At 43.5% G+C, this 26,481-nt stretch overlaps 1 protein-coding gene across 1 annotated transcript in view; it reads left to right on the forward strand.

Annotated features, from left to right (window-relative positions):
- Positions 1 to 6: 6 nt before the first annotated feature.
- Positions 7 to 26,481, forward strand: part of PIK3AP1 (phosphoinositide-3-kinase adaptor protein 1) — a 93,064-nt gene continuing 66,589 nt past the window's right edge. Inside the window, exons 1-2 of the mRNA XM_004680584.2 lie at positions 7 to 28; positions 7,095 to 7,511. Of these exons, the coding sequence (XP_004680641.1) occupies positions 16 to 28; positions 7,095 to 7,511 (430 nt within the window). The 5' untranslated portion in view covers positions 7 to 15. The remainder of the gene's footprint in view (positions 29 to 7,094; positions 7,512 to 26,481) is intronic.

The following is a 26,481-nucleotide window of genomic DNA, read 5'->3' on the forward strand; positions in this document are numbered from 1 at the left end:
GAGCGGCGCCCCGGCATGGCAGCCTCAGGTGCGTAGTAGGGCGGCCGGGGCCCCGCGAGCCTCCGCACTGGCGCGCCTCTTCTCGCCGCGCGCTGTCGCCGGTCTCAGCCCTCCCTCCGAGCTGTCCTTGTCCCAACTCGGGCTCTTGGGCGCGGGACCTCTGTTCTTTCTGTCCTTCCACGGCCTGTGTTGGAAACTCCCCACCTCAACTTTCTCTCGTTCTTTTCCCTTCTTTTCAGCCTCTGCCTGACCCTTCCTTGTCTCCAAAGTCCCCCCCGCCCCCAACCGTCCCGCGGAGCTACTGAAGGCCCTCTCTGTAGTTCTTTCAACTCGGAAAGGAGAGACAGTAGAAAAGTGACCGCGGCGGACAAGTCTCTGGGGGCCAAATGCTTGTCTTAGGACCCTATCGCACCAATAGGGGGCGCTCAGACTGTCCTCCGCTGGTGCTAGGGAGTTGAGGCCCCCCCAAGCCCGCTGGGCCTTTCCTTATCCCAGGCTTTGTTTTTCGTCTAGAATTTCGGTAGGAATCAAGGAACACCATTCTTTTAGCTTTATTTTACGTATGTCCTTTGCAGGACTCTGGGGAGTGGGGAGAGGAGCGGATCAATGGGTAATCTGTCCATCAGAGAGTGAGGAGTCTATGCTGATTGGGGTCACTCACTAAGACCCAGGACAAACCACAAAATAACGATGGTAACAGGGACGGCTTGAGTAGATCTTGTGCACCTGATATGTTCTCAGTGGTGACCAGGGCACGCCTACTTTCTGCACTTAAGCAGTTTATAGTCTTGTGAAGGAAAGCACTAAGCAAGTAGGGAATTACTGCATGAGAAGATTAGCATTATCATGTTTGCAACTGGGTTTTCCTTTATTTTCCCCAGCCTATCTGATGGTATTTTAGCAGAGATAACATGTACAAACAGTATATAAAAAGCCTCTTAGAACATGAACTCGAATCAGCCAGGAGGTGTTGATCTGGAGGGTGGCAGCAAATACTAGATTGATGAGAAGCTCTCTCCAGAACCACAGGGGCCTAGCTTTCTAACCTGGTGGAAGCCAGAGCAGAAGGCACCAATGACCGCAGCTCTGGTAGACTGGGCGACACAGGCTGACTATTTAAGAGGCGTGGGAAGGTAGGTCACCTCACTCTTGTGTGCTCCAGCTGGAGATTAGAAGTTGTGTTGAGAATAAAGAACCCCTGGTAATATTCATTGCATTTGCACACAGTTCATTTGAAAGCTGAGGCTGAGTTATCTTCAGGCAATTTATTCATTCAACAAATTGTAAGCCTGCTGGTTGCAGACACAGTCCTAGGTGTCAGATGTATAATCCAGCAAACAAAGCAGACAAAGGCCATGTCCCTACAAGCATTTGGAGAGTGCTAGAGGAATGTACTTGAACCCGAGGAAAAAGTATTTGATATGCTAAGGGCAGGGGAAAAACAATTAGAGAGGAGTAAGGGGGGTGGGGTGTGGGCTTTTTGTTTTAAAGTAGGTTTGGGGACATTTGAGCAAAGAGAACCCCAGACCAAGGGACAACCAGTGGGTGTATGTGGTGTATTTAAGGAGCTGGCAGAAGGTGGCTGGAATAGGTAGGTGACAGGGGAGAAACAGGAGATGAGCTTATAGAAGTTCCCATCTGCTTCCACAGCTGGAAAGGCCCTGTTGGTTCAGGAACAGCAAACTGGGGGAGTCTTTGGGCAGAGAGATTGAGAGTCACCCTGGGCATGGGTCCTGTGAGCATTGCTCCGGTGGGCATGGCTGAAGGGCTTGGAGGGAGTGCTTGCAGTCAGATGGGGCCTGGAGTCAGTGGCCAGACCTAGGCTATTTTTGGGCTCTGCAGTGGCTTCCGCAGATGTCTGCCGTGGTTCAGGCTGTCAAGCCTTCTTGTTTTCAGCGTCCTCTGTGGTGAAATGCCACTCCAGGTGCTACAAGTGGGAGTTGAGCTTCTGGGGGCCCTGGGGACTCCCTGTGTTCTGGAGGTACAGGGACCCATGATGGCAAGTCACAGTGGTGAGAGTGGTGACCCCTCTGACCAACATGCTGTAGGCTCTGGAGTTGTCACCAAAGCCAGTGGCTGCTTTGTATTCTTCCCTGCCCCCATTCTCATCTTTTTCTCCTCTTCTTTTAATCACATTTATTGACATCAACTCACATGCCATGCATTTCCCCATTTAAAGCATTCAGTTCAATGCCTTTTAGTATCTTCACGGCTATGTGCATCACTACAGTCAATTTTAGAACATTTTTACCACCTCAGAATCTCCATATGCTTTAGCTCTCACCCCCTTCATCCCACCATCTCTCCAACCCTAAGTTCCACCTTCTGTCTTCATATATTTTCCTGTTCTGGACTTTGTAGCTGGAATCATATGGTGTGTGGTTATTGTGACTGGCTTCTTTCACACAGCATGTTGCTTTCGAGGCTCATCCAAGTTGTAGCGTGTATCAGGACTTCATTCCTGTTCATGGTTAAATCATCAGGTCATCTTGATTCCCGTCCCCTGAGGGGTCAGCATTAGTTAGCATTTATTTTTTGAAAGGCAGTTTTGCTTGTTGAAATCAAGGAGGATCTTGGCTCCTGTTTTTGAAAGAACCTGGTTAGTGAGATAAAATGAAGTGGATTCAGGTCTTGGTGACTTTCCCAAGCAGCCTAGTCTGGGTGGGTGAAAACCAGCATCTCCTCTGTGTACTAACCTCCAAGCACTTGAAGAGAACTCTCAAAACCTTTTCCTGCCTCCTCTCTCATCCAGATCGTGCTACTGCCTCTGGATTTACAGGACAACAGGGCTTGGAAGACCTATACTTTTGGTGATTTCTAACTTCCAGCTGATCCTCAAGTTCCCTTACTATTCTTGCCAAGTCTCTAAACGTGACACTGCCAGAGTCTGCAAGCTCCTCACAGGAGTTCCCCAGCCCCTCTCTGTCCTGGCACTTGCCTCTCTCACCTCCGTGCTCAGACTCAAACAAAGAGCTCCAGGTAGATCACTGGGGTACCATGTCACACTCCATAAATGGTCTGGGCTGCTCCCTGGCACTTTCTCTCTGGTGGACTCTGAATCTTAAAGGGACCTTCTCTCTCTCCCTACTGTGGCTCTCTGTTGCCCCAGGCACTGCCTGCCTCTGTGCCTTCTGTCTCCTTCTAGAGCCAGTCCTGTTCTTGAGACTCTGCAAAGACAAAACCCCTTTCTCATTTCTCTCTAGGATGTATGGGCTCCTTGTTCCTCCACTCATTTCCTTTCTCTTCATAAGCATGCAAAAGCGAGAGAATTGATTTGTGAGAAAATCATGTGCAGAAATAACTTGTGGCTAACGCAGGGAATTATCTCAAAGAAAGAGATGTCCCCACGAGAGGAGGGCGCTGCTGACAAAGCATGTAGTGCTGAGGTGTGAGGATCATTTATGGAGGGACTTTAACTTCCACTTTGGATTTTCTTTTTTTTTTTTTTTTTACAACTTCCCCAGTTTTCAATTTAAGCAAAATTCTGGAAGGTGTTAGAATCCACTGTCTTCATTTTATGCTGACACAAAATTTGCCTGCATTTGGTATATTGATCTGAAGTCACTCCACAGTGGGTGACCAAGCAGGTTGTGATATTATTAGTTGGAGGCACTAGCTGCTATCAAGTACTTTTACGCAACCGGGGAGGGGAGTTGAACTTAATGCCAGGATTGAAACCTTTTAAATATGTTTTCCATATAGAAAAGGCTGACTTTGAAAGCACTTTCCATTTAAATGTATTTTTAAATGTTTGATTTAGAATTGTTTTAGATTTATATAAAAATTGTGAAGATAGTACAAACTAGCTCCCCAGTTTCTCCTATTATTAGTACTTAATAATTGATGATTTGATGTCTTTAAAGAACAGCAGGTATTGTGAGAGGGAGGCAGGATTTGGGGTAAGAGAGCACTTTCTCCCCTAGTGTCCCCAGAATTTGTCATCTTAAAATGTTGGCGAGCCTTTCGGTCACTGCCTCCTTATAAAAGGGCATAAATTGCTGCTGCTTTCCTGCTAAATCAATCTGTGCTCTAGGTCCCCAGATGCCTTCTTTATAGCACTCTTAAAAAAAGATTTATTTATTTATGCATACAGAACTGGGGTACAGGCCAGAGGCACAGGTGCAGTGAGAGAATTCACTAGAGACAGAGCGGGGAGCAGAACAGGCAGATCGCTGAAGTATATTGCTGAGGGGAGCAGTGGGCGGGTCAGGAGAGATCTGCTGTGCCATGCGGGTCACCTCCGGGGCGGGGATCAAACTCATGCTGAAGTGGCGTTAGGTTCTGTGCTGCATTTTAACCTGCTGCGCCACCAGGGAGGGCTCTATAGCACTTTTTTAAAGAAGATTTATTTATTTATGGATACAAGAACTGGGGCGTAGGCCAGAGGTGCAGGAGCAGGGTGAGAGGAGCAGAACAGGCAGATTGAGTGAAACACACTTCTGAGGGAAGCAGCAGAAAAGACAGGAAAGGTCTGCTGTGCCATGTGGGTCAGCTCCCTGGCTGTGGATTGAACTCAGGCCTTCATGGTGATAGTGCTGAGACTTAACCCCAAAGCCATCGGGGAGGCCCTCTGTGTGGCATTTATCCTTTAGGAAAGCCTTTTTCCTATTCTTTACTTCTTGCCCTCACTTGTTAACCCGATTGAAACATTACTAGTGACTTCTTTCTTCATCACTAACATATGGGATCACAGTCTTTTCTAAGCTCTTATTCTTCTAACCCATTTGTACAAGTTACTGATGTACTATTTGCTAGTGTATATGTATGTGTGTATTCATGTATGTGAGTGATTACTGCTTCTTACTTTGCACCTGCAAGCACAGCCTCACTAACTTTTCATCCATGAGATTATAATGAAAGGTAAAGTCTTCTATATTACCTATTAGTGGCCCATGCTCACACACGCCCCTTCTATGCAATAACACTTTACATCTAGAAGAACGTTTGTTTCTGAGTATAAACTAGCCATGTAAGAAAGAAGGTGCAGAGAGAAGATAAAGACACTTTGATATTTTAACTTTGCTTTGATCGCCCTATAGCTTTGCTAATTTTATTCTTCTGCAGTTCTGAAATTATTTTTTCATTGAGGTACAATGTAATGCTCTACCCAGAAAACAAAGATACTATCAGCAAAATGTTACTCTGTGGAAAGCTACAATCTTCATAATTAAAATTTTGTTCTTGATCTGCTTAAACTTTGGGGCCAGATTAAACATACCTAAAAAAGAACTGCTTTGTTGCAATGAAGAAACAGACTATGCTCAGAATTGAGTTCTCTGCAGAGCTAAAATATCCACGCATCACCAGATTGTTCCCCGTTTTTGTCCAGTCTGATATGGCCTTCAAATATTGGCTTTTAACGTTGGCGAACCTTTGCTTTGAAAGTCCTTCCTGGTTAATCAACTATCTCCTTTTGGTACCTTATTGGATTTTTGTATTTTCATTGGGTGAGGGCTCTGACAAAGCAGAGCCTCCAAATCTAAATTTCAAATTTGTGTTTTATTTGCTATTTTAAAAAAAATGGTGCTATCTGCCTGAGGGAAATCAGACTGTGTTGGTTTACATTTATGTGTTATTTTTACTTTGAATGCCCTGGACCATGCCCAGGGCAGATCAGGAGATTCTCTCCATGATGCTCACAGAGTGCAGTGCCTAAGGTTTCGCCCTGCCCCTGACCTGTTTCCCAAGAACCAATCTGTAAATGTGGCCCAAGGATGGCATTTAAATGATGATTAAATTAGGTGATCCCCAAGCTTCAGACAATTTCTATCTCCCTTTCCATGTGGAGGAAGGATTCTCATTGCATTGTTCCGCATCTGGCAACTTCTGTCTTACTCATCCTGTCCAAACAACTCAGTGGTTTGTTGAATTATTGGAAAGATGAGGACCTGCAACAGTGCTAACAGTTGTGCTAACTCCAAGTTTCTCTGAACTTTGATAATTAGAAGGTGTGATTTAGTGATTTATTGCTCCTCAGATTCTTGACATATCCTGATGGGCAGCAGTGGGTGGTGTGGCAAGAGGACTGGACGGGGAACCACTGGACAAACCGAGGTTCAGTCCTAGCTCAGGGGAGTCCCTTCCTTTTCCCAGATGAAGTGTTTCTTTTTTCTGTAAATGAGGAATTTGGGCCATATGATCTCCCCAGGTCCTTTTTAACTCAGTGCTTCTCTAAAGCTTTGGCTCTGTTTCTGGTATTTGCGCTTTATTAGAGGAAGACGACAGCATGTGTCACGGGCCAGGTTGGCGATACCTTACGGATGCTGTGTAGGTTACAGCATTAATTCAATGATGGTTGCCATTACATTGATGAATTGTTTATATTGATGTGAGGATATGATACCAGCTATCAATTACTGAGGGTTTACTATGAAGCAAATCCTTAGCGTGAAGCACTAAACCTAGCACTTTACATGAGATATATATTTTTTAATTCTCACAGAACTCTGATTGAGTGTTGCCATTTCCACTTAAAGATGAGTGAACTGAAGTTCAGAATATTTAAGTAGCTTGTCCAAGATTATGTAGCGAATACTTTGCAGGGCCAGTATGCCAAGCTGGCCACTTGATTCCACACCTGTGCTGGTAACTACTGTGTTTGAAAAAGAACCAGGTTCTGGGGCCATTATGACGCTGCCACTATGGACCTTGAACATATTCCTTAACCTGCCACACCTGAGTATTCTCAGCTTTAAAATGGGGCAAGTAAGGACACTTTATAAGGTTGCCAATGATTAAATAAGTTTGGTAGGCAGTGTGCTTGGAAGGACACTTGAAACATAGTAAGAGCTTTAAGTGCTTGATGTTGTCGTTGTCATCACCATCATCATGTTTTCCTACATCCATTTGGGAAGGGGAGTGCAATGCTGACAGAAGCAATAGCGTTGGTGAAGGTCTGAGATGGCACAGTGTATCTGGGTAATGACAGGGAGTCTGGGATGGTGGGAATGCAGGTCTACATGGAGCTGTCAGTCAGCTTTGCTGGAGGCGGACAGTGAAAGACTGTGGGTGCCCACCATGTTTTGTGGGCCAAGAGGGGTCATGGAAGAAAGGAACAGAGTGTTAACATGCTTCCTTGCCTCACTCTTGTTCAGAGGTGCTCAGAGGATGTGACATCCTCATCGTCTACAGCCCGGATGCCAAGGAATGGTGCCAGTACCTGCAGAAACTTTTCCTGTCCAGTCGGCAGGTCCACAGCCAGAAGACTCTGACTTACAGGCTGGGCCCCGAGGTCTCCTTCTCGGCCGTGGACCTGAACTTCTTCCTCAGTGCTCGATGCATCGTGGTGCTGCTGTCTGCGGACATGGTGCAGCAGTTCTGCCAGCCGAAGCTGCTGCCCCTGCTGCAGCGTGCCTTCCACCCTCCCCACCGCGTGGTGCGGCTGCTCTGTGGCGTCCAGGACAGCGAGGAGTTCCTGGATTTCTTCCCAGACTGGGCCCACTGGCAGGAGCTCACCTGTGACGACGAGCCTGAGACTTACGTGACTGCTGTGAAGAAGGCCATTTCAGAAGGTAAGAAGAGTTTCTCCTGAGGCAACAATTAAGCAAGCCCTAAAAAGTGACTAATCCAGGACCTGACAATTCAGTGAGACGTTGTCTTGTGGGTGCCCACCATGTTTTGTGGGCCAAGAGGGGTCATGGAAGAAAGGAACAGAGTGTTAACATGCTTCCTTGCCTCACTCTTGTTCAGAGGTGCTCAGAGGATGTGACATCCTCATCGTCTACAGCCACTTTTATAACAAAATGAGCCTGGACCTCACATGCTAAGAAGCCTGGTCATGTTTACAGGTTGAAAGCAGGATACTTCAATAAAAGCCATTCTAGAAATTTCTGTACCTTCACAGGTGGAGGACACAGTTTCCAGCCTAGAGGACAGTGGGTGGGAGAGTGAGACTTGGTTGGGTGAGGAGTGTGAGGAACATGCCCACCAGCCTTGATGCTTGCAAGCTACATCCATTTATGGTCATAGCACCTGAAGAGTAGCACTTTTGGGTAATGTGATTGTAGAGAAACACCCTTCTCTTTTTGCCCTCAGCCTAGCTTCTTCCTTTTGCCCCATTTCTCCTTTCAAACTGGGAAAATTCCAGTACTCTCTGCCAGGCAAATGAGTGCAGAGGCCCCAGGAAGTGTGACATATAGTCTGACTAGCAGTAACGGAAGACACTCTGGGATGCATGTTACTTTTCTTCCTCATTTTGTTTTCTTTTTTTGCCTCACTATGGCTATAGCAGGCCGTGTTTATCTTCTGTTCTCTTGCCATTTACCATCTTCTATACCTGAAGCCAGCAAGGAAGCCTGGAAAATTATTCCGTGATTGAGCAACGCTCAATTATCCCCGGTGTGACTTGAGTATTAATTTGTCTCACCCACCCCTGCCCCTGTTTCATTTGATGAACTGAATCAAGCATCCACTCATTCCTAGTGACCTTAAAAAGCTAATAGCGCTTTCTCGATGCTTTTATTCCCAGAATAGACTGCTCTAAACCAATAAATAGGACCATGTTGCTTAACATAGTGGGACTCTGGTTCATTTGATAATATAAATGACAATTGTTAGCATGGAAGAATTCACAATATGTGGGCCCAGGCTGATATTTTTCTCCAGGGTTTGCTTCTTTTTACTTCAGAAGGACACAATAATAAAAAAAGCACACTAATTCAAACTGGTGTGATTGTACTTGATTGCTTTGAGGGTGTTGTGTTCTGCTTAAACTTACAAAGACCCAATACACAACTAGTTGTTGCTGTGGGTTCAGATGATGATGTCTCCATGAGATCATGATATGCTGTGAGCCTCCAGTCAATCCCTCAGAGCTCAGAGATGTCTAGTCACTGTGCTGGTATTGCACGCCCCATGCTCTAACAGCATGTTCTTTAGAGTGTTGCAGGGGTGGCATTAAAAAATAGATGACAAGAAAGATTCTTTTAATACTATTTGGATGTGTCCAATGTTTAGATGCCTGGCTAAGTGGATCGCCTGTGATATTTTACTTTTTACTAGCAACTTGGACTCAGTATATTATGAGCTTTTAGCTTCAAGTGTTTCAGAAATTATGAAGTATTTCACAGTGGTATTTCTGTTCTGACAGCAAATAACCTCTCATCAGAAAGAGATTATTTTAATGGGAGATTAAAGTAAGCTGCTTATAGGAAAATCTCCGCAGTTCGTGTTGATGGATAAGTGGGGACAAATGGAATTATAGGAAAGAGAGGAGGAGGAAAGATGGCTGCAGGCTCCAGTGTTATTTCTCAAGCAGGGTTAGGCCTGTGAATTTGGGGACCTGAGGTTCATGAGTGGCTTGGGTTTGCTTTTGGGCATCCATAAGTACCCAGTAAAGTGGTTCTTGATGTCTGATATTTATGCTGGTCAAGCTTTCTTAACACATCCAAAACTCAGAGTCTGGCAACGTAACAAAAAGGGCATTGAACAGGGGTGGGGACACCCAGTGCCTGGCTGTGTTGCTAACTGCGTGGCCTGTGGCAGGCAAGTTGTTTATCCTCTTTGGGTTTCAGTTTCCTTCTTGTGCAGAAGCAGAATTAGACTTGATCTAAGATACTTTCCAGGACTAATCATCTATGGCTCCCCAAGGTCAGACACTCTCAAATCTTTTTGAAGCACCTCCTTTTTGCCCATTTTCATACTTGCTTTGACTCTCAGGAAACCTAGGACTAAAATAGTGTTTAAGGACAGTACTATCTCTAAACTAGATTTCTGTTATAATTATCTCCTTAGTTACATTCTCTGGTTTTTCTAATATTCTTCTTGTACAAATGGTACAAATGAGGCTTTCTTAAGGAACCACGACATAAATGCAAAATACAAAATTTTCAGATATTCCATTACCACAAGCTGCTTTAGGCTCACGAGAAATGAATACATTAAACTTGTATCTTTGATTGTTGATATTAAGAAAAACATCCCAGTGGGAAATTAATGGGAAATTTACAATGAGACTAAATAAGGATAGGGACAGAAATGGTGGAGTTACTGATTGAAAGACCATTGAAAGTAACAAGAAGACAGTCAGAAGGAAAACTTGCTAATCATTTGCACAGGCGAGGGTGAATGAGTGGTTTTGGACGTGCTGAGCGAGACTGTAACTGTGGCCTGAGGGAGTCAGTGGTGGAACCATGTTTAGATCATGTGACGTTGAGAGCCTTTGGTCATAAAAAAAAATCCCTTATGCAAAGTTCCTCTTTTTCACCAGAACATTCTACTTTGAATTCAGTCTTCTTCCTTCATCAGGTCTCCCTGGTTTCTAACTCCCAACTGAGGAAACTTTAGTCATGGTACACTAAAACCCCAGTAGAAAAAAGCAAGAAAATACCCCAATCAAAATCTATGTAACCCTTGAAAATGGTAAAAGCTTCCGGAATATAGTTATTTTTTTCTTTCCCTTTCTTAACTTTGAGGAACCTTTGAAAAAGCATGACTATTTGGTGAAGATATTCACTAAGACCGTTTCAAAATTTAGGCTAAACATTAGATCATTTAAAACTTAAAATTAGACATAAAGATTAAGAGCTTTAGAGAGCAGAACTGGTAATGGAGATACCTATAACAGAAACTTAGGTTAAATGTGGTTCTAGGTAATCAGTTATACTTCCTTTTGCTGCTGCTTTATCTAAATAAGTGCCTCATAAACTTTAAGGTCTGCAGGAGGGTGGGGTGGGAGGAGGGGGTCTTGCTAACTTCATATTCTGACTTGTAGATCTGAGTGGGCCCCCAAATGCTGCATTTATAACAAAGCTTCCAGGTGACTCTGACACTGCTGGTTGGGGGTCACTGAGTAGCCCACCAGGGTCTAGGCCACCCTTTTTTTGTCCTGTCTTTGTTCTTCTCATGTGCTCAGATCATTTTCTCAACTCTCCACTTTTCTGAAAATGGGAGCATCATCAAATCGAGGCAACTCCTAGACACCCATCAGCTTAGTTATTAAAGTAGGCCATTTCAGAGGAGAGACTGAGTTCTCTTCTTGTGACTCTACTTGCAGATCCAAAGAGTTGGTTCTGGCAACTTTTAATTTCAGTTTTCCAGAGGTAAGCGGTCCTGACATTGGAATGGGGAGTTTGCTCATGGAATTTCCTATGTCTTCACTTAATAGGCTCATTGATCATGATTACTTTCCCATTGAAACATATTTTCAAGATTTTGCTCTATTTCCCATTACCTCTTTCTAAGCAGCCATTTTAATTTGAGTCTTCATTGTGTTGGATCAGCCAAATTATCTCCCCATATCTCTGTGAAGTGACAGGATTAGACTAGGTGACCTTAGAGGTTTCTTCCAGCACTCAGCGCTATGCTGTGTCGGAAGTTTTCTAAGAAGATGACAAACGACCAAAAACCTTTTAATTGATTCAGTTTAATCTTAAAATGTCCACCACAATGTCTATACAGTGTGTAGAGACTGTACTATTGTTCTGAATTTTTTAGACATGTTGGGTGATTATTTTAAAATAAGGAAGTGAGAAAAACTCAGATGAACACAGAAATTGTTTCCTCTTTTTGCTGGAGCTCTATTTTTTGGTGCAAATCTCACTGGGATACAAAAATAGAGTCTGTTAGTCTGTGTGGGAAAGGATTTAGTGGGTAATACTGAGTTTTACTTCAAAAGATCTTAGTGTGTGTATGTGCACGCGCCCAGCGTGTTGAGGGAGAAGAGAAGCACGAAACAACATTCACCTAATGTTCTCCTTATAGTATCCAGCATGATTTGGGATCTTGGCTGTTTCCTTTATGTACGTTATTTTCTCCTGCATTTGCCTCTCCTTCCACAGGCCTTTCGTTCTTCAGAAGTTTTGACGGTGCCCAAAATTACTGGTAAAAATTAGAGGAATGTGCCTTACCTGGCCTTCCTTGGTTAATGTTAATGTCCTAATCTGGACATTAAACTGGGGTTTAAAAGAAAACAATTGGGGTATTTGAAAATGATTTCAGGTACTCAAATGGAATTTCAAAATCTTTTCTTAATGACAAAAGGGACACATATCACTTAATTTTAGAGAAAAATATTCCTGTTGGTTATTTCCAGTCTCTCCTTTTATAAATACAATCACAACAAACCCCCATGCAGCTTCTTGGTGCCCAGTCTCTGTGAATCCGTACTGGTTTCCTCCCAGCCAGCTCCCTGCAGACAGGGTGATTTCCCTGCCGGTATCTCTCCCGCCTTCCCCAGGTGACCTGTATCCATGGCCTTTCTTACTACCGCGTTTTGCTGTTGCAATCTTTTAAATTTTCTTTTTTCTCTGGATGTCTGATTAGGTTCATTTCTCTTGCAAAGACACTCATATGGAGAGTATCTTCCTGTGCAGGGAGAACTTTCCGCTCATGGAAACAGCTAATAATGTGACCGTGCTTTATGACAGTTACTACGTGTTCCGCCTCAGTACTTTGTGTGTATTTATCTCCCCACACCCCCAGTGGTAAATGACTTTAATCCCCTTGACAGATGAGAAAAACCGAGGTTCAGAGATGCTAAATGCCTTGTAAAAGGACTGGGAACAGCTGGCGCTGGAACCTAGGACTCCAAGAGTCTCTGGAGCACGCTCTAGTCTGCCTTGCTCTTTTCCCTCTGAGTCTCCTCTCCTCACCTCCTCTTTCTCCACGTGGAGACAAGAGAAATGAAGAAAGCTCATGGAAGAGAAAGGATCAGGGGTAGTGAAGGAATAATGTAGCCCTCTGGATCCCAGGCTCCCAAGTTAGACTGGACGCTGGCGTTGCACCTGCACGTTGTTTAAAATACAGATGTCTGGTCTCCTCCCCAGCCCTATGGAACCAAGTCAGGGGGTTGGCCCCAACAATATGAATTTCAAGGCACCTCTGCCATTGTTTCTGCTGCACAGCGATGGTCTGGAGCCTCTGCTCTGTGCCGGCTCCTGTCCTTTGGTTTTCTGGCGGTGCTGGAGTGTGGGGGTGGGGGTGGGGAGCTGGCAGCAATGCCGGCCTGCGGGCTGTCACGGGGCTATGGGCCCATGGCCCCAGCTCTCTGCCATGGCACGACTCACTTCCACGTCACAGGCAGCAGCCCTTAGAGAGGGGAAGAGAGTCAGACCCTCGCAGCAAAGGGGAAGTCACTGCACCCTCCTCACTCTCCTTACTGTGGGGGCCTTGCTGATGGTAAGTCACTGATGACTTTGGGGACTCCTGAGGGGCCCTGCAGAGGCTGAGAGGAGAATCTGACCATGGCCCTCTTGAAATAGATATTTTTCTGCTCCTTGTGACAGGAGTGGGGAGTTGTGGGATTGTGGGGTCTGTTCTTTCTTGACCTGGGTTGGTCTACTCTGCTTTGTCTCCTCAAGCCTCCTTAGAGGCCCCTACTGAAGGATGCTTTCTGCATCCATCTTTTCTTTGAAATCATCTTTGATTTGGGAAAGGAGGTGCTGAGTTGGGATGGTGAAATCCATAAAAGTTACAGCCAAGGGTACTTTGTGTTTCTCTTTCGGGCACCCTGACTGTCTTATTGAATGAGGTGTGTTCATGCTCCTAGTTGCCTCTGAGCAATTGATGGTGCCATGATAGACTCTTGTGCCCTTGGAACTTCCCACCCGCCCAGACCTCAGAGACTCCAAGCTTATGAATTTCCCAGAGAGCCGTGAGGCCAGGTGGGTGGTGAAATTGCCCCCTCCCGCCCCCCACTTGCAGCTTCACGGGCCGCCCAGACTTGGCCTTCTCAGACCACTTTGTCAGATTTTCTGTGGTTCCTCAAGGAAAGTATTGCAGGACTCCTTGTCAGCTGTGGTTGGTGATATGCAGTGAAAAGGGAGTGGTAAATACTTAAGTTTCCGTGAGTGTGAGAATCTCAACTTTGCACCTGTCTTTGTCTAAAATTTCTACATATGCCGGAATGGAAACATCTGAGATAAGGTTCGATGGGTTGTTGTTTTGGGATTTATTGCATCGCCCTTGTGGAACAATTGCTAAAAGAATATGCTAGAATTTAGGAAGGACCTACCTCCTGTTTTACCTTTTTAGGTATTATTTCATTTGATCTCCATTTCTCTATAAGAAAACATTATTGTTTCCATTTTTTTTTTAAAGAAGAAAATAAGGCACAGGCAGGTTTAATGACTTGCCCAAGGTCACCCAGCAGCTTTTTATAGAAAGGGTTGGGATGATGATTACTACCTTGTCAGGACACCACAGCCTGCCTTTCGCTGATGCCGCGAATCCTCTATCCTCAAGCCGTGTGCTGGGTAGAGGGGTAGAGCAGGAAAGGACAGACACAGTCACTGCTAAAATGATATTGTGTTCTAGATTAGCCTATCAAAAATTAAAAAATCAAATGTATAATGTGAATCACATGTGAAGTTGTAAGTTTCTAATAGTTACAGTAAAGAAAAAGAAAGAAGCAGGTGAAGAGAATTTTAATAACATGGTTTAATTGATCTAATATATTTAAGAGATTCTCATTTTAACATACACTAATATAAACATTACTCATGATATTTTTTATTTATTTATTTATATATAATATAATAGTTTATTTTTACATCATTTTGTACATTTTTTTTTCATCTCAATTGTATCCCCGTGGGTTTCCCATCACCGAGTCACCCTCATGAGATTTTTTAATCCTTTTTTTATACTAAATCTTTGAAGTCTGGTATGCAGTTCACACTCAGAGAACCTATTTCAAACATCCAGTAGCCACATGTGGCCAGTGACTACAGTATTGGAGAGTGCACCTCAGGAAGTATGCTTACTTTTCAGAAAATGGTGTCATATCAGTAAGTTAACACAATTAAAGTTCATATGTGCTCTCCTGGTTTCATCATTCATTCATTTAAAAAGGTGCTGGTCTGTAGTTAGTACCTGAATGTATTGTTTTTTCTTTCTTTCTAAAAAAGATTTATTTATGCATATAGAACTGAGGTACAGGCCAAACGTGCAGGGGGCGAGAGGATTCACCAAAGACAGAGCGGGGAGCAGAACAGGCAGATCAATGAAGCACACTGCTGAGGGGAGCAGCGGGCAGAGGTCTACCACTCCATATGGGCCAGCATCCTGGCTGGGGATGGAACTTGTGCTGAGGCAGCTTCAGCAAGCTTCCTAGTGCTGTGCTTTAACCCTTTGCACCACCAGGGAGGGCCCCATTTTTCTTTCTTTCCTTAACAGAGCTCTTTCTTGCTTTTCTTTCTTCTTTTCCCCCATCTTTGTCCCTCTCTAAATTTTGTCAGTTGTTTAGCTGTACTTCCAGGATCTAGAAATACAGTATCAATGAAGACAAAAATAGTTTTGATGAACAGTATAGTTTCTGTCTTTGAAACAACCAGTTTATCATCTGAACTAGGGAGATGGAGTTCCTGGTGCCCAACCAAGCAGTTACACCACAGGTCATGTATATAAATATGTAATTTTTTAAAGTTGTGTGTATGTCAACATACATTTTTTATATATTAATATACATTTATATAGGCTAGTGTCTGTGTTATGCTAGTATTTATGTGTGCCATTATTTATATAACTTCTTTCCTGGAGGGAACCATAAGAAATTGTCAATAGTGGTTGCCTTTGAATGGATGGAGGACATTTAGAAATTTTTGTTTTGGATATTTCTCCAGTATTTTAAATTTTCTACTATGGTTGTTTTACTTTCAGCTAGGAGATGTAAAAAAGAAAGATGGTAGAGTTGGGGAAGTGGGTGTTATGTACATAGTGAAGGAATTGAACCCAATTAATCCAAGTTGGCTGAGCTTCAGGTTAAATTTTTTTTTGTGCAAACTCCATAGCATTTTCTCAGCTTCGTTAGACTGATGTTTGGGTAAGGGGAAGTGACGTGGTATTGGTTTGTCTTATGGCTGTGATGTCTGTTCTACCATGCGCTCAATGCATATGAAATGGGAAAAGCTATTTATCAAATCACATTTTTCCTTTCGCAAATGGAATCTGACTGTTGTCAAATTTGTATTGGCATTTTCATAGGTTACTGCAATCTTTATGACAAGGAAGAGAATATGGGTATATATTTCAGAGACTCTGACACTCACTGAGTATACCACCTTGGGCAAATTACTTGGTCATCCTGAATCTGTTCTTGTCCTGTTGAAAATGCTGTGGGGAGTGCACTTGATGTCTCAGGCCTCCACAGCCATGAGACTTCATGATTCCAACTTTGTGATTTTACTTACACTGCATTGTTGAGCCTCTCTGATATTTTTAGGCCCCAATAAGTGATAGTGTATTATTTTTACTAACAAGTTATCCTCCAGAACAGAACTTTAGTCTTAAGTGACATAATAATAACTTTCTGTTTATGGACATTAGCCCAAGTTCAGTCTTAGGGGAATATAACATCATGCCATTATCTGTGTGGGAATGAAAGAATGTATTTTACGTCTTATGTATACTATTTATTATGGTCTGCACTCAGAGTTATGAATGTGGGTTCATAGGAAGATAATGGGTACAGGGGAACTAGGGGCAAATATGCATGACTAAATGGGTCTATTAATTCCCCTATTACTGCAGGATGTTTTGACAGCTTTTCAATTTAGTTTCCAACACCATTTACATGACTGAGAGTGTGTCTGAAATGATTGAGGAAATATTCTGATTTACACCATAAATGACTCTTCATCTGCCCATTGGAGAAATTATGAAACCAAAATAAGCTCGTCATATGGACTTCTTAATTTAGACAGTTTGGTAAAATTTAGCTCTAAGCAGCAGTTGGTTGGTTTTCTAAGACACAAAATGACAAAAGGAACAATTGGTAAGGCTGCCTTTTCTGTGGGGGAAAGCCATTTGGAGACTATTGGATATTCGTGTGTTTATGTTTTTTAAGAAAATGCTGGTCTCCAGTGACAATGTGGTATGTGTTGGAGGTGCCAGTAAGTGGTGGGTAGATGGCTGTGTAGGTGGGGGTGTTCTGCAGACACCATCCATGGAGTGGGCTCCATTTTCCTTACTCTTGGGCCTATTTTGAGTGTCCCAAATGTGGAAATAGACACCCCTTCCATGAGCATCCTACAGAGGGACTTGAGCTCATGGTGCCATTTGCGTTGTCATCTAGGGAACAGGTTTGTCACATAGGGTGTGTGTAGGCAGAAACTTCACATTGATTCAAAGTGAGATAAGGTTTACAGAATGCTCTATTTTCAACTGTGTCCACACTTAAAAGTGTACCAGACTATGTGAACTTGTCCCACAGAAGAATCTGATCCCACTATAGGAGATAACTAACAATTGGAATTGTTGATTCCATGGGGTGTGTGTGAATCTGTTAGCAGCAGATTAAACTGGGTGTGTTCTTTCTGAAGCAGATCATTAAAGGGAAGAAGTCTGTAGAGTTTGGAGGAAAGCTCTAAAATTGGCTTGGTCCTTTTAGGTATTTCTTGTTACTTTTTCTTCTAGCTTTATGCTCTTTGTATATCTTCTTTATCTTTCTTCTCTAGTTAGGTTCATTCAAGTTCTTATTTAAAAGAACGCTTGTTGAACATGCCTATTTTGTCTACCAAGTTGCCAGTTTCACAAACAGACTGCTGGCTCGCTCTTGAACATCTGATAACACAGGAAGTAGAGGAAGGCTGGTACTGAAATGAAAATGCTTACTTTTTGTGGTGAAATTTTCCCTTGTGGACTTGCTTGGGTATTTGTTTGTCTTCTTTTCCCTGTCGTGTATTTTCTAATGCTTTCTGTTCGCTGACAACGGTGTTGCCATTATTGACCAGCGTTTTTTCTGGATGTTCTTTCTGACACCTCCACACTTCAGTTGTGGAGGATATTCTGAGTTATGCTTTGTTTCAATATCTCCTATTTTTCCAGCCCCCACTGTGTGGAACTGTGTCTGTTGTCTCAGCCTGTAACAGTCAGGGGGTCTCTTGTGGTGTTCAGCCTCTCCCAGTAACATGTTGAGTCCTTGTCTCTGGAAGGTGCCTGTTGCTCTTTGTAGCCTTCAGCTGTCCAGGGTTCCCCCATGCTTGGATGTGCCATGAGAGGTGGAGTGCTTTAGAAGTGTTGTAGGTCTCCCTGGAGCTGGGCTGAGCTGAGTTGTCTTAGTTTATCTCTAGGGCTTTATCGGGGTGGGGTGAAGAACAGCAACCCGTCTGCAGCATTTCCTAGCACCTGGGCACCTGGGCACTGCTGGGTCGGAGCTGCAGTCTTTCCCGGTGCTTGGGTTCCACTCACCAAGCTAAGTTGTCTCAGTTTACCTCAGGGCTTTAGCAGGGCCTGGGCTAACAGCAGTGTCTCCCTCCTTCTCTCCAGATTGGAGATCCCTAGTGCAGCTCCCCAATCGCTGAGTCTCCCTCAGTTATCTTCTTCTAGTGAGTGCATGGTGCTCTCATTTGGGTTGAGACTCGTAGTATGTAAGTCTACAGTCCATTTTTAGTCTTATATTCCTGTGTGAGGCTGGATTTAATGATTTCGGCTTCTTCACTCTGCCGCCATCTTACTGGATCCGATTTCAATCCTTTTTTAATCTGAAAGTGTTTACTTTTAAAGTGGACTAAAATAAGCTTCCTTTTACATGTATCACCAGTGTTTGAGGCTAAGGTTACAATCTGCAGTAAGACAGACATTCCATTAAATTTACTGGATACAATTGTATTGGTGTTAGCTATTGACTCATTTTTTTTTTTTTCTTTGAGTTTGTGAAATGTGGGAAAACATTTCTGGATGCAGGATTCAGCATCCCAAATGGAGTCAACCTGTTACTTGTTCTGAAACAGATTCCTCCTTTGATTATTATTTTTTTTTAAAGATTTATTTATTTATGCATATAGCACTGAGGTGCAGGCCAGAGGTGCAGGCGCCGGTGAGAGGATTCACCAGAGACAGAGTGGGAAGCAGAAAAGGCAGATGGACGAAGTACACTGCTGAGTGGAGCAGCGGGCGGGTCAGGAGAGGTCTGCAGGGCCGTGTGGGTCAGCTCTGGGGCCAGGGACTGAACTCGCACTGAAGAGGCCATGTAACACTTGCAGTGTTGTGCTTTTACCCATTAACCCATTGCACCATCAGGGAGGCCCCCCACTTTGATTCTCTAAAACTTTCTGAATATCATTTCTCAAAGCCTTGGTTTATTGCCAGAGAAATCTTTGCTTCTGATCATAAAACATTTTCACCTCCAGAGTTTTTCAGGGAAAATTATAATGCTCAAATATAATCCCTAATATGGTAGCCTGCATACTTATTTTTATTTCATGGTCATTTTGAATTCAGAATCCCAAAGGTTATAGAAACCCTTCAACCTTGTTTCACCTCAACCCCTTCTGTGGTCCATGGTGTCCATGTGATTATGACTTGCCCATACTCTGGAAACAATCTAGCTCTAGAATGTGTGATGGGAAAACAGAGCAAGGGAACCACTGAGTAAACAAGATGGAAATCTAGAATAGTAACATTTCTAGAAAAGGAAACTTTGGGAATGTCTGACCCTTTGTTTTAAAATAGGCAAAGTAAGATCTAGAGGAGTCTCATAGTATTACATAATTAGTGACTGAGATTATTAATTCATGTTTGTAAGTCAACAAATATCCACTAAGGGAAGAATGAGTTTCCTGAGCATCCATTTTGGAAAAGAGAAGAAAAGCCGTGGCTTGTAGTTAAGATAGAAGTTTAGCCCATTAGCACATACTATTTAATGACGACATAGAGCCCAGGTTAGCTCTGGTTTTTAGAAAGGCAGTAATTTTCTCAGAGAAATCACTAGCATGGTCAATAATTTTAGAGTGTCTTTATTCCAGCACTTTATTAAATTACTTACTTAAAATATGGAGTGCGTCACGAATTTGTCTGTCATCTTCATGTAGAGACTATGCCAGTCTTCTCTGTATTGTTCCAAATTCAGTGTGTGTTGTGGAAATGAGCACAAATAAAATAGGCATTTTGCTTCTTAAGTTTGTAGACAGCAGTGATGCTAACGCATTTCTATTAGTGAATTTATATTTGAAAGTTTCACATTTTAGTTTATCTAAACATATGTTAATGGCTGGATGGGCTAAAAATAAGCTGAAAATTAATAAGGATCAATATAAAATCTTGTTCAGGGTCCAAAAAAAATAATTGAACAGTTGTACAAGAAGAGAATGAAGGGCTAGATTATATATTTTAAGAGTAGCATTTGCAAGATCTGATGGTTTTTAGTTGGAGGCAAGCTAAACAATGTCAACTGAGTAATCTTACCTGCATAAAAAGATAAATGTGGGCCCTCCCTGGTGGCACAGTGGGTTAAAGCACAGCACTGAGAATCTGAAGCCACTTCCGCATGAGTTCGATTCCCGCCTGCCGCCTGCCGCCTGCCCCGGAGGAGACCACATGGCGAGCCAGACCTCTTCTGACCCGCCCGCTGCTTCCCTCAGCAGTGTACTACGTAGATCTGCCTGTTCTGCTCCCCACTCTGTCTCTGGTGAAGCCTCTCACCGCCCCTGAGCCTCTGGCCTGTACCCCAGTTCTGTATGAATAAATAAATAAATCTTAAAAAAAAAAAAAAAGATAAATGTGACTTGACATGAAGATTTATGACAGATGTATTGGTGTTAAACGAGAGGTCCCTCCTTCACCCTGCATTGGTCAGCTCCCCTGGAGAGTTAAATGGGAGGCACAGTCAGACATGCATCCACCCGCCCATCCATCCATCCACAACCTTCTGCCCGTTCATTCACTCATTCATTTCATTTATTGTTCCTTCAATAGAATATAAACCTCACTTCTGGATCCCTAACGCCCAGACCAGTGTTGTGCACATTGTATGCCCTCAGTCAATAACTGAATGACTGAATGGAGCAAAGGGGGTTTTAACTTCTGTTCAGTGATAAACGGTGGAAAGAAATAGCTTGTGGAGAAAAACAGTTTCACTGGAACTATGGAAACTGTCTTCAGATTTTTTGAAAGCAGAGGGGTAAGGATTTTCTGTGTTTCACAGTGAACAAGACAAGGAACAATGAAAGATGCAGTAAAGGGTCAGTGTAAGTGCAGGTGACCCTCATCATTCAAAGATAGCTGATCCCAGGGAACAGTCAGCTGCTCTGGGTGCATTTAAGGAAGGTGAAAACTTTATAATAAATACTAAAAAAAAAAAGATTGGGACTTATTTTGAAAAGTAAAATTAATTTCTTTGATTGTATTAATAGTTTTGATTATTTCAGCTATCTGCTATTTTTTGTATGCTGGTTCTTAGAGACTGAACCAACTGTTGTTAGGTGCTGTGTAGAAGGGGCTGAGTACATTTTCCTGACACATTTTTATATTAACTTAAGATAACAGTCCTTCGTTCACATTTGACTTCTTAAAAACCCAGATTTCCAAAGCCTCCTCTCAATCATTATATATTCCTATTATTTGTTTTATTTTTAAATACATTTTTCGTGGAAGTAACAGTGGCTTCCAACATTGCGTTAAGTTTCAGGTATACAGCATTATCCTGCCCTTTTGCTTGCTGGTCAGCGTCTCTGTGCACCTGCTCCCACTCAGCAGGTAAGCTGACAACTACCACGCTTTACTTGCCATTCGAATTGTTTTCCAACATCATTTTCATCAACTTCATAAAATTTTGTATCTTTTGCAAAATCTAGAATTACCTTGTATAACCAAATCATATTACATTTATAGTTCATTATGGAAATATCTTCAGTTTGGGGGAGAACTAGCAGTAAAAACATGACTTTGTGGGTGAGACTAAACACCAAAATTAAGCAGCAGAGATATTTAAGTGGTAACCAATTTTGTAAAGAAGTATTTTATTAGAAAATATGCAGAGTTGTGAAGCTAGGAAAGCCAGCAACATTCCCACTTGAAGCCTGCTTCCCAAGGTGACTGTGTTGCTCTGGATTTGTTTGGAAAGAGAGAACCTCAACTCGGGCAAAGGAAGAATGAGCCATGGCGGGGGGTGGGGCGTGGAGCACCTCTGGTGCCCAGAGATGACCTGGAAGCAAGAACTGAACCTTTCCACTTCTCCTTTCTCTCTGCATGTTGTCTCTCTGCACGTTGGGGTCATTCTCCAATGAGTCATCACTGAGAATTTCAGCCCCTAGGAGTGGATACGCTTCCTTCCAATTCCAGCTTGAGAGGAATTGATACTTGTTTTTTTTTTTTTTTCTGGTCTAAAATTTTTAAATCCCAGGGAGTGAGTGGTGGTGGGGGATATGAGGTAGGTTCTGATTAGTTGAATTTGGGTCATGGGCCAGTTGTAGGTCAATTAACTGTGACAAGGGCATTGGAAGACTACAAATGGCCTATGTTGGTAGTCTGGGATGTGAAATTTCTACAAATTTGGCAGCTTTGATTCAAACTACTCGGTGAAAGTGGAAGGATCAGAAACTTTCCCAAAGGGGTGGGGTTTGCTGTGCTGCTTTTGTCAAGCCATGGAGAATACCACTGGCACAAGTGGAATCCAGAAACCTGAGGAGTGGAAGGAAAAACTTAGGGTGTCCACTGTGGAATTATGGGATCTGGGACCAGAGTGGAACTGAGGCCCAGCATCATCAAATGATTTGCCCACAGACACCCGGCTAGTTACAGACCAAAACTCAGGCCTCCGACTCTGAACTCAAAGTTCATCCATGGTACTTTATTGCCATCCTAGAAGAAAAATGATTAAGAAAATACATAATTGCCTTCAAACGTCTGAACTATTATATGTTATAAGCATAGTGTTTTGCCATGCTCCATAGGATTTGGATGCATGGACAGTAGTGACTGATGTGCAGAATTCTACTAGATTTAATGCAGAATGTTCATGCCTGGGGTGGCTTAACAATGGAGCAGGCTGTCTCGGGAGGTCACCGTGGCCACAGGCCCTCGGGCGAAGCCTTCGGCAAGGTGGATAAATATCTGCCAGTGACGCTGAGGAAGGGGCCTTAAAGTCCTTTCCAACCCAGAGATGCCGTAAGTTCAGAACTCCAGCTTCTTTCTAATAATAGCAGCACGGCCACTGCTAACTGTGGCAGCAGCAGTAGTGGCTCACAGTTGCAGAACGTGCTCTGGACTGAATGCTGTGCCACCCATTCTACAGTGATTCTCTTGTTTCATCTTGCTCTGTCATAATCTACATTTGCAGAGAGGTCCGGGAACATTAGGTTACTTTCCCAGTGACCCTTGGAGCCCGAGTTTTCCTCCTGAGATCCTCGTCTCAACACTGCACTCAGCGGCTCTTCATGACTCCGGGTTCCCAGTCCCATTGAGCCCCAAAGGCCTGCATCAGGACCACCATATATTTTTGGTTTTGATAAAAAACCAACTATTTTGAATTTTGTATCTTTGTAAAAATCATGTTTGCCATATATTTGAACCCCATATTTTTTTTGTAAATATTTATGTTTCTGGGTCCTCCCAGTTACCCAGTGAACTGAATATATGTTTTTTTTTTAAAGATTTATTTATTTATACATACAGAACTGGGGTACAGGCCAGAGGCTCAGGGGTGGTGAGACCAGAGACAGAGTGGGGAGCAGAACAGGCAGGTCTATGAAGTACACTGCTGAGGGGAGCATCGGGGGGTCAGGAGAGGTCTGCCCACCATGTGGTCACCTCCAGAGCAGGCAGGAATCGAACTCATGCAGAAGTGGCTTCAGCTTCTCAGTGCTGTGCTCTAACCCGCTGTACCACCAGGGAGGGCCTGAATATATGTTTTAACAAGGACTGTATGGTTCCTGATGTACAGAAATTTGAGGACTGTGTCCTATAGCTTTTCAGGAAAGACTGGAGGGGAGATCAGATGCCGAAAGGCCTCATATTTATTCAAACAGTTCAAGCTCTGTTCTGAAGATGAGGGCAGATATTGAAGGTCTGAGAGTGTGGGTCTGACATTAGAATTGATTTCCAGTAAGTTCAGTCTGGTGGCTAAGTGGGCAGGACCGAGGCTCTGCATCTTTCAGGGGGAGGTGATGTGGGGCTGAGCTGAAGAGAGGCAGGAACAGGACGGAAGTGAAAGCAGAATGACTTGTGTTTAGCTGTGGATGGAGGAAGAGGGAGACAAGTACCTGCTGAATGTGGTACAGGAAAGTAAAATAGGCTGCTATGGGATGGGCTTGCAGGTTGACTTCAAAAAACAAAGCATTATCAGTGGAAAACTTGATGGAGGAGATAGCAGTGAAGTGAGGGTGGGTTTTCAGAAATCTTGGTGGAATGGGAGGAAACGACCTCCCAGGAACTCATGGACAAGCACAGGGGGTGTTTGCTCCTGGGTCAGTGGGGACAAAGATACGAAAGATCAGCTTGACTCAGTGGGACAAGGACCTTCAATGTCAAGATAAAGGGGCTGTGCTCTCTCATTGGGGGGACTCTTTCTTGGTTGGGGCAGTGATACAATCACATGACACTTGGAGAGATAGTTTCAGCTCAGCTGCTGGGCTGACCCTATTTTCTTGGGGAGTCTTTCCCCCCAATGTCAGTTGGACATAGACCTAAATGTAGACAGATCCACTTAAGTGAGAAAGGGAACCCACATTACACACAGATTTTCTGATGAAATATAGTAAATTTCCATAGACTCAGTGAGTATTTTATTGAGATAGCATCTGACATCTTATTCTTGCTCTTTGATTCTTATCACTAACTCCCCTTTACTTCCAGTAGTCATGTACCCCAGAAGTGAAAGGTTTTTATGAGGCCTCATCTCTGCTGAAGGTGGGGAAAAGTGTGGTTGACCAGATGAACAAAGACCCTGATGTGCAATATTGCCTACTGGGTAAACCCTGGAAATGTCAAGAGGTGTTGGGATGGGGCTGGGTTGTTTGTCCCTAGATCTCTATTCAGCCCCAGCACATGGAATAGTCCTGACCAAGCAGCCATCCTGTGCTGGGGGGTGAGGAGCTGGATGCCTCTGGGTGCTTTAGTGGGTACTGTGAAGTGCCATTATGTTTTTAAGAGGCTGGGTGGGAGGGATACCCATCCTTTTCTGTTTATCTTTTATCCTACAACCCAAGTCACCCCTCTTTAGATTTCTATATTCATATTTTTTCTCCTATTTCTGAACTCCTGTGGAATTCATTCACAGGACTTCCCTAGGTAGCCCTCATTTGTCTAATCAGTCCCCGAGCTAACTAGTAAATTCCCTAGGAGACGACCAATGTGGTTTTACGTCCATAGAATTCTCCGCTGTGCTTCGCACATGTGAATGCCCAGAGATGCTTGTCAATGCTATTTGGTTGTTTGACCATTTGGTTGAAGTCTTGGAGCACAGATGTCAAGGTTACTTTTCAGCTGAACCAGTTCTATGACTGTGATTAAATGACTTTTTTGGTAGGGTCTTACTCATTATCTGTCACAAATGTGTACTAGCTGCCAGCATCCCGAATTGTCGAGGAAACAGTGCTTTCAGAACTCCCATGGTCTAAATAAAGAATCAAGTGCAGTTTCATATTTGCTTCAGGTGCTTCTGCTGCCCTCCCACTAATATATATTTACTAACCCCCCACTCGATATTTTATGAGGACTTGGTGCTATATTAAATGCTGCAGAGGCATTGCAGATTCTATAGCAAACACAGGCTCTGTTCTCAAGAATCCTCATGAGCTCAGTTGCCTGTGGCCGTTCGTTGGTTAATGTCCAGTGTCAATATCTGGACTTAACACACAAGGTGGGGCAGGTTTCAGCCTCGCTGGTCTCCCATGGCTCACCCTGTGCTGTGAGAACTAGTGCCCTAGGTCCTACCACGCATCCGATTAGCTGCTTAGAAGGACCCAGCTGACAGAAGTGCTAGGTCTAAGCCTGGAGCTAGGGGGCTGACTAGTTCTAGACCTGGTTTTGGTAATCAGCTCTGAGGAGGAGGGCAAGGCTCTCCCAGGCCCTACTTGTGAAATGCACACCTCACAGAAATATCAGAAAATAGAACTGAAATGATAAGTGGGAACACATCACCCCTAGCCCCACACCTTACATTGAGGTTTTTTGTCAACCTCTGTGTACTGACTTTGCCTCCACCCTCCACCTTTCTGCTGCTGGTTTGGTTTTAAGCCCTAATCATTTCTTGGGACAGAAACTGTATGGCAATCTTTTACATGGTGACAATCTTCTACTTTTAGAATTTCCTTACAAATTATGTTTAAAATATATTTTTTAAAAAGTTGTTACTGTAGTACTATTATTCTACATGCTTGCTAGTGTTTTGATGGTGTGGGATTGATTCCCCACTCAGGTGTAGTGACCCAAGTGCTCCCACTGCCGGCCACCAGGGTCCTCCACCAGGGTCCGTTGTATTCCCAGTGAGGAGGCTGCCTTCCTGAAAAAGCCGAACGTTCTTCTCCTGTCAAAGGTACATGAGTAGCCGTGCTCCCCCGCTAGAGCCTCCAAACAAGCTCTGAGAGCTCCCCCCAAAATTATATAAAGTTAATACGTGCCTTTTATAATTTTTTCCCCTAACAATCAGACTTCTATAAAGGAAGGAAAATTGAAAATACTTGCCAGCTTCCCCAGGACCTCATTTTCTTCTCTAACTACCATAAGCATTTTGGTGTGTATCCTTCAGGCCATTTTTGTGACTTCATAATATCCACAATCATTTATTCACTCTAATTAAAATCACTGTGTATATATTATCCTGAAAAT

Source organism: Condylura cristata, unplaced genomic scaffold (genome assembly GCF_000260355.1).
Source record: "Condylura cristata isolate star-nosed mole 26May11 unplaced genomic scaffold, ConCri1.0 scaffold00011, whole genome shotgun sequence".
NCBI lineage: Eukaryota > Metazoa > Chordata > Mammalia > Eulipotyphla > Talpidae > Condylura > Condylura cristata.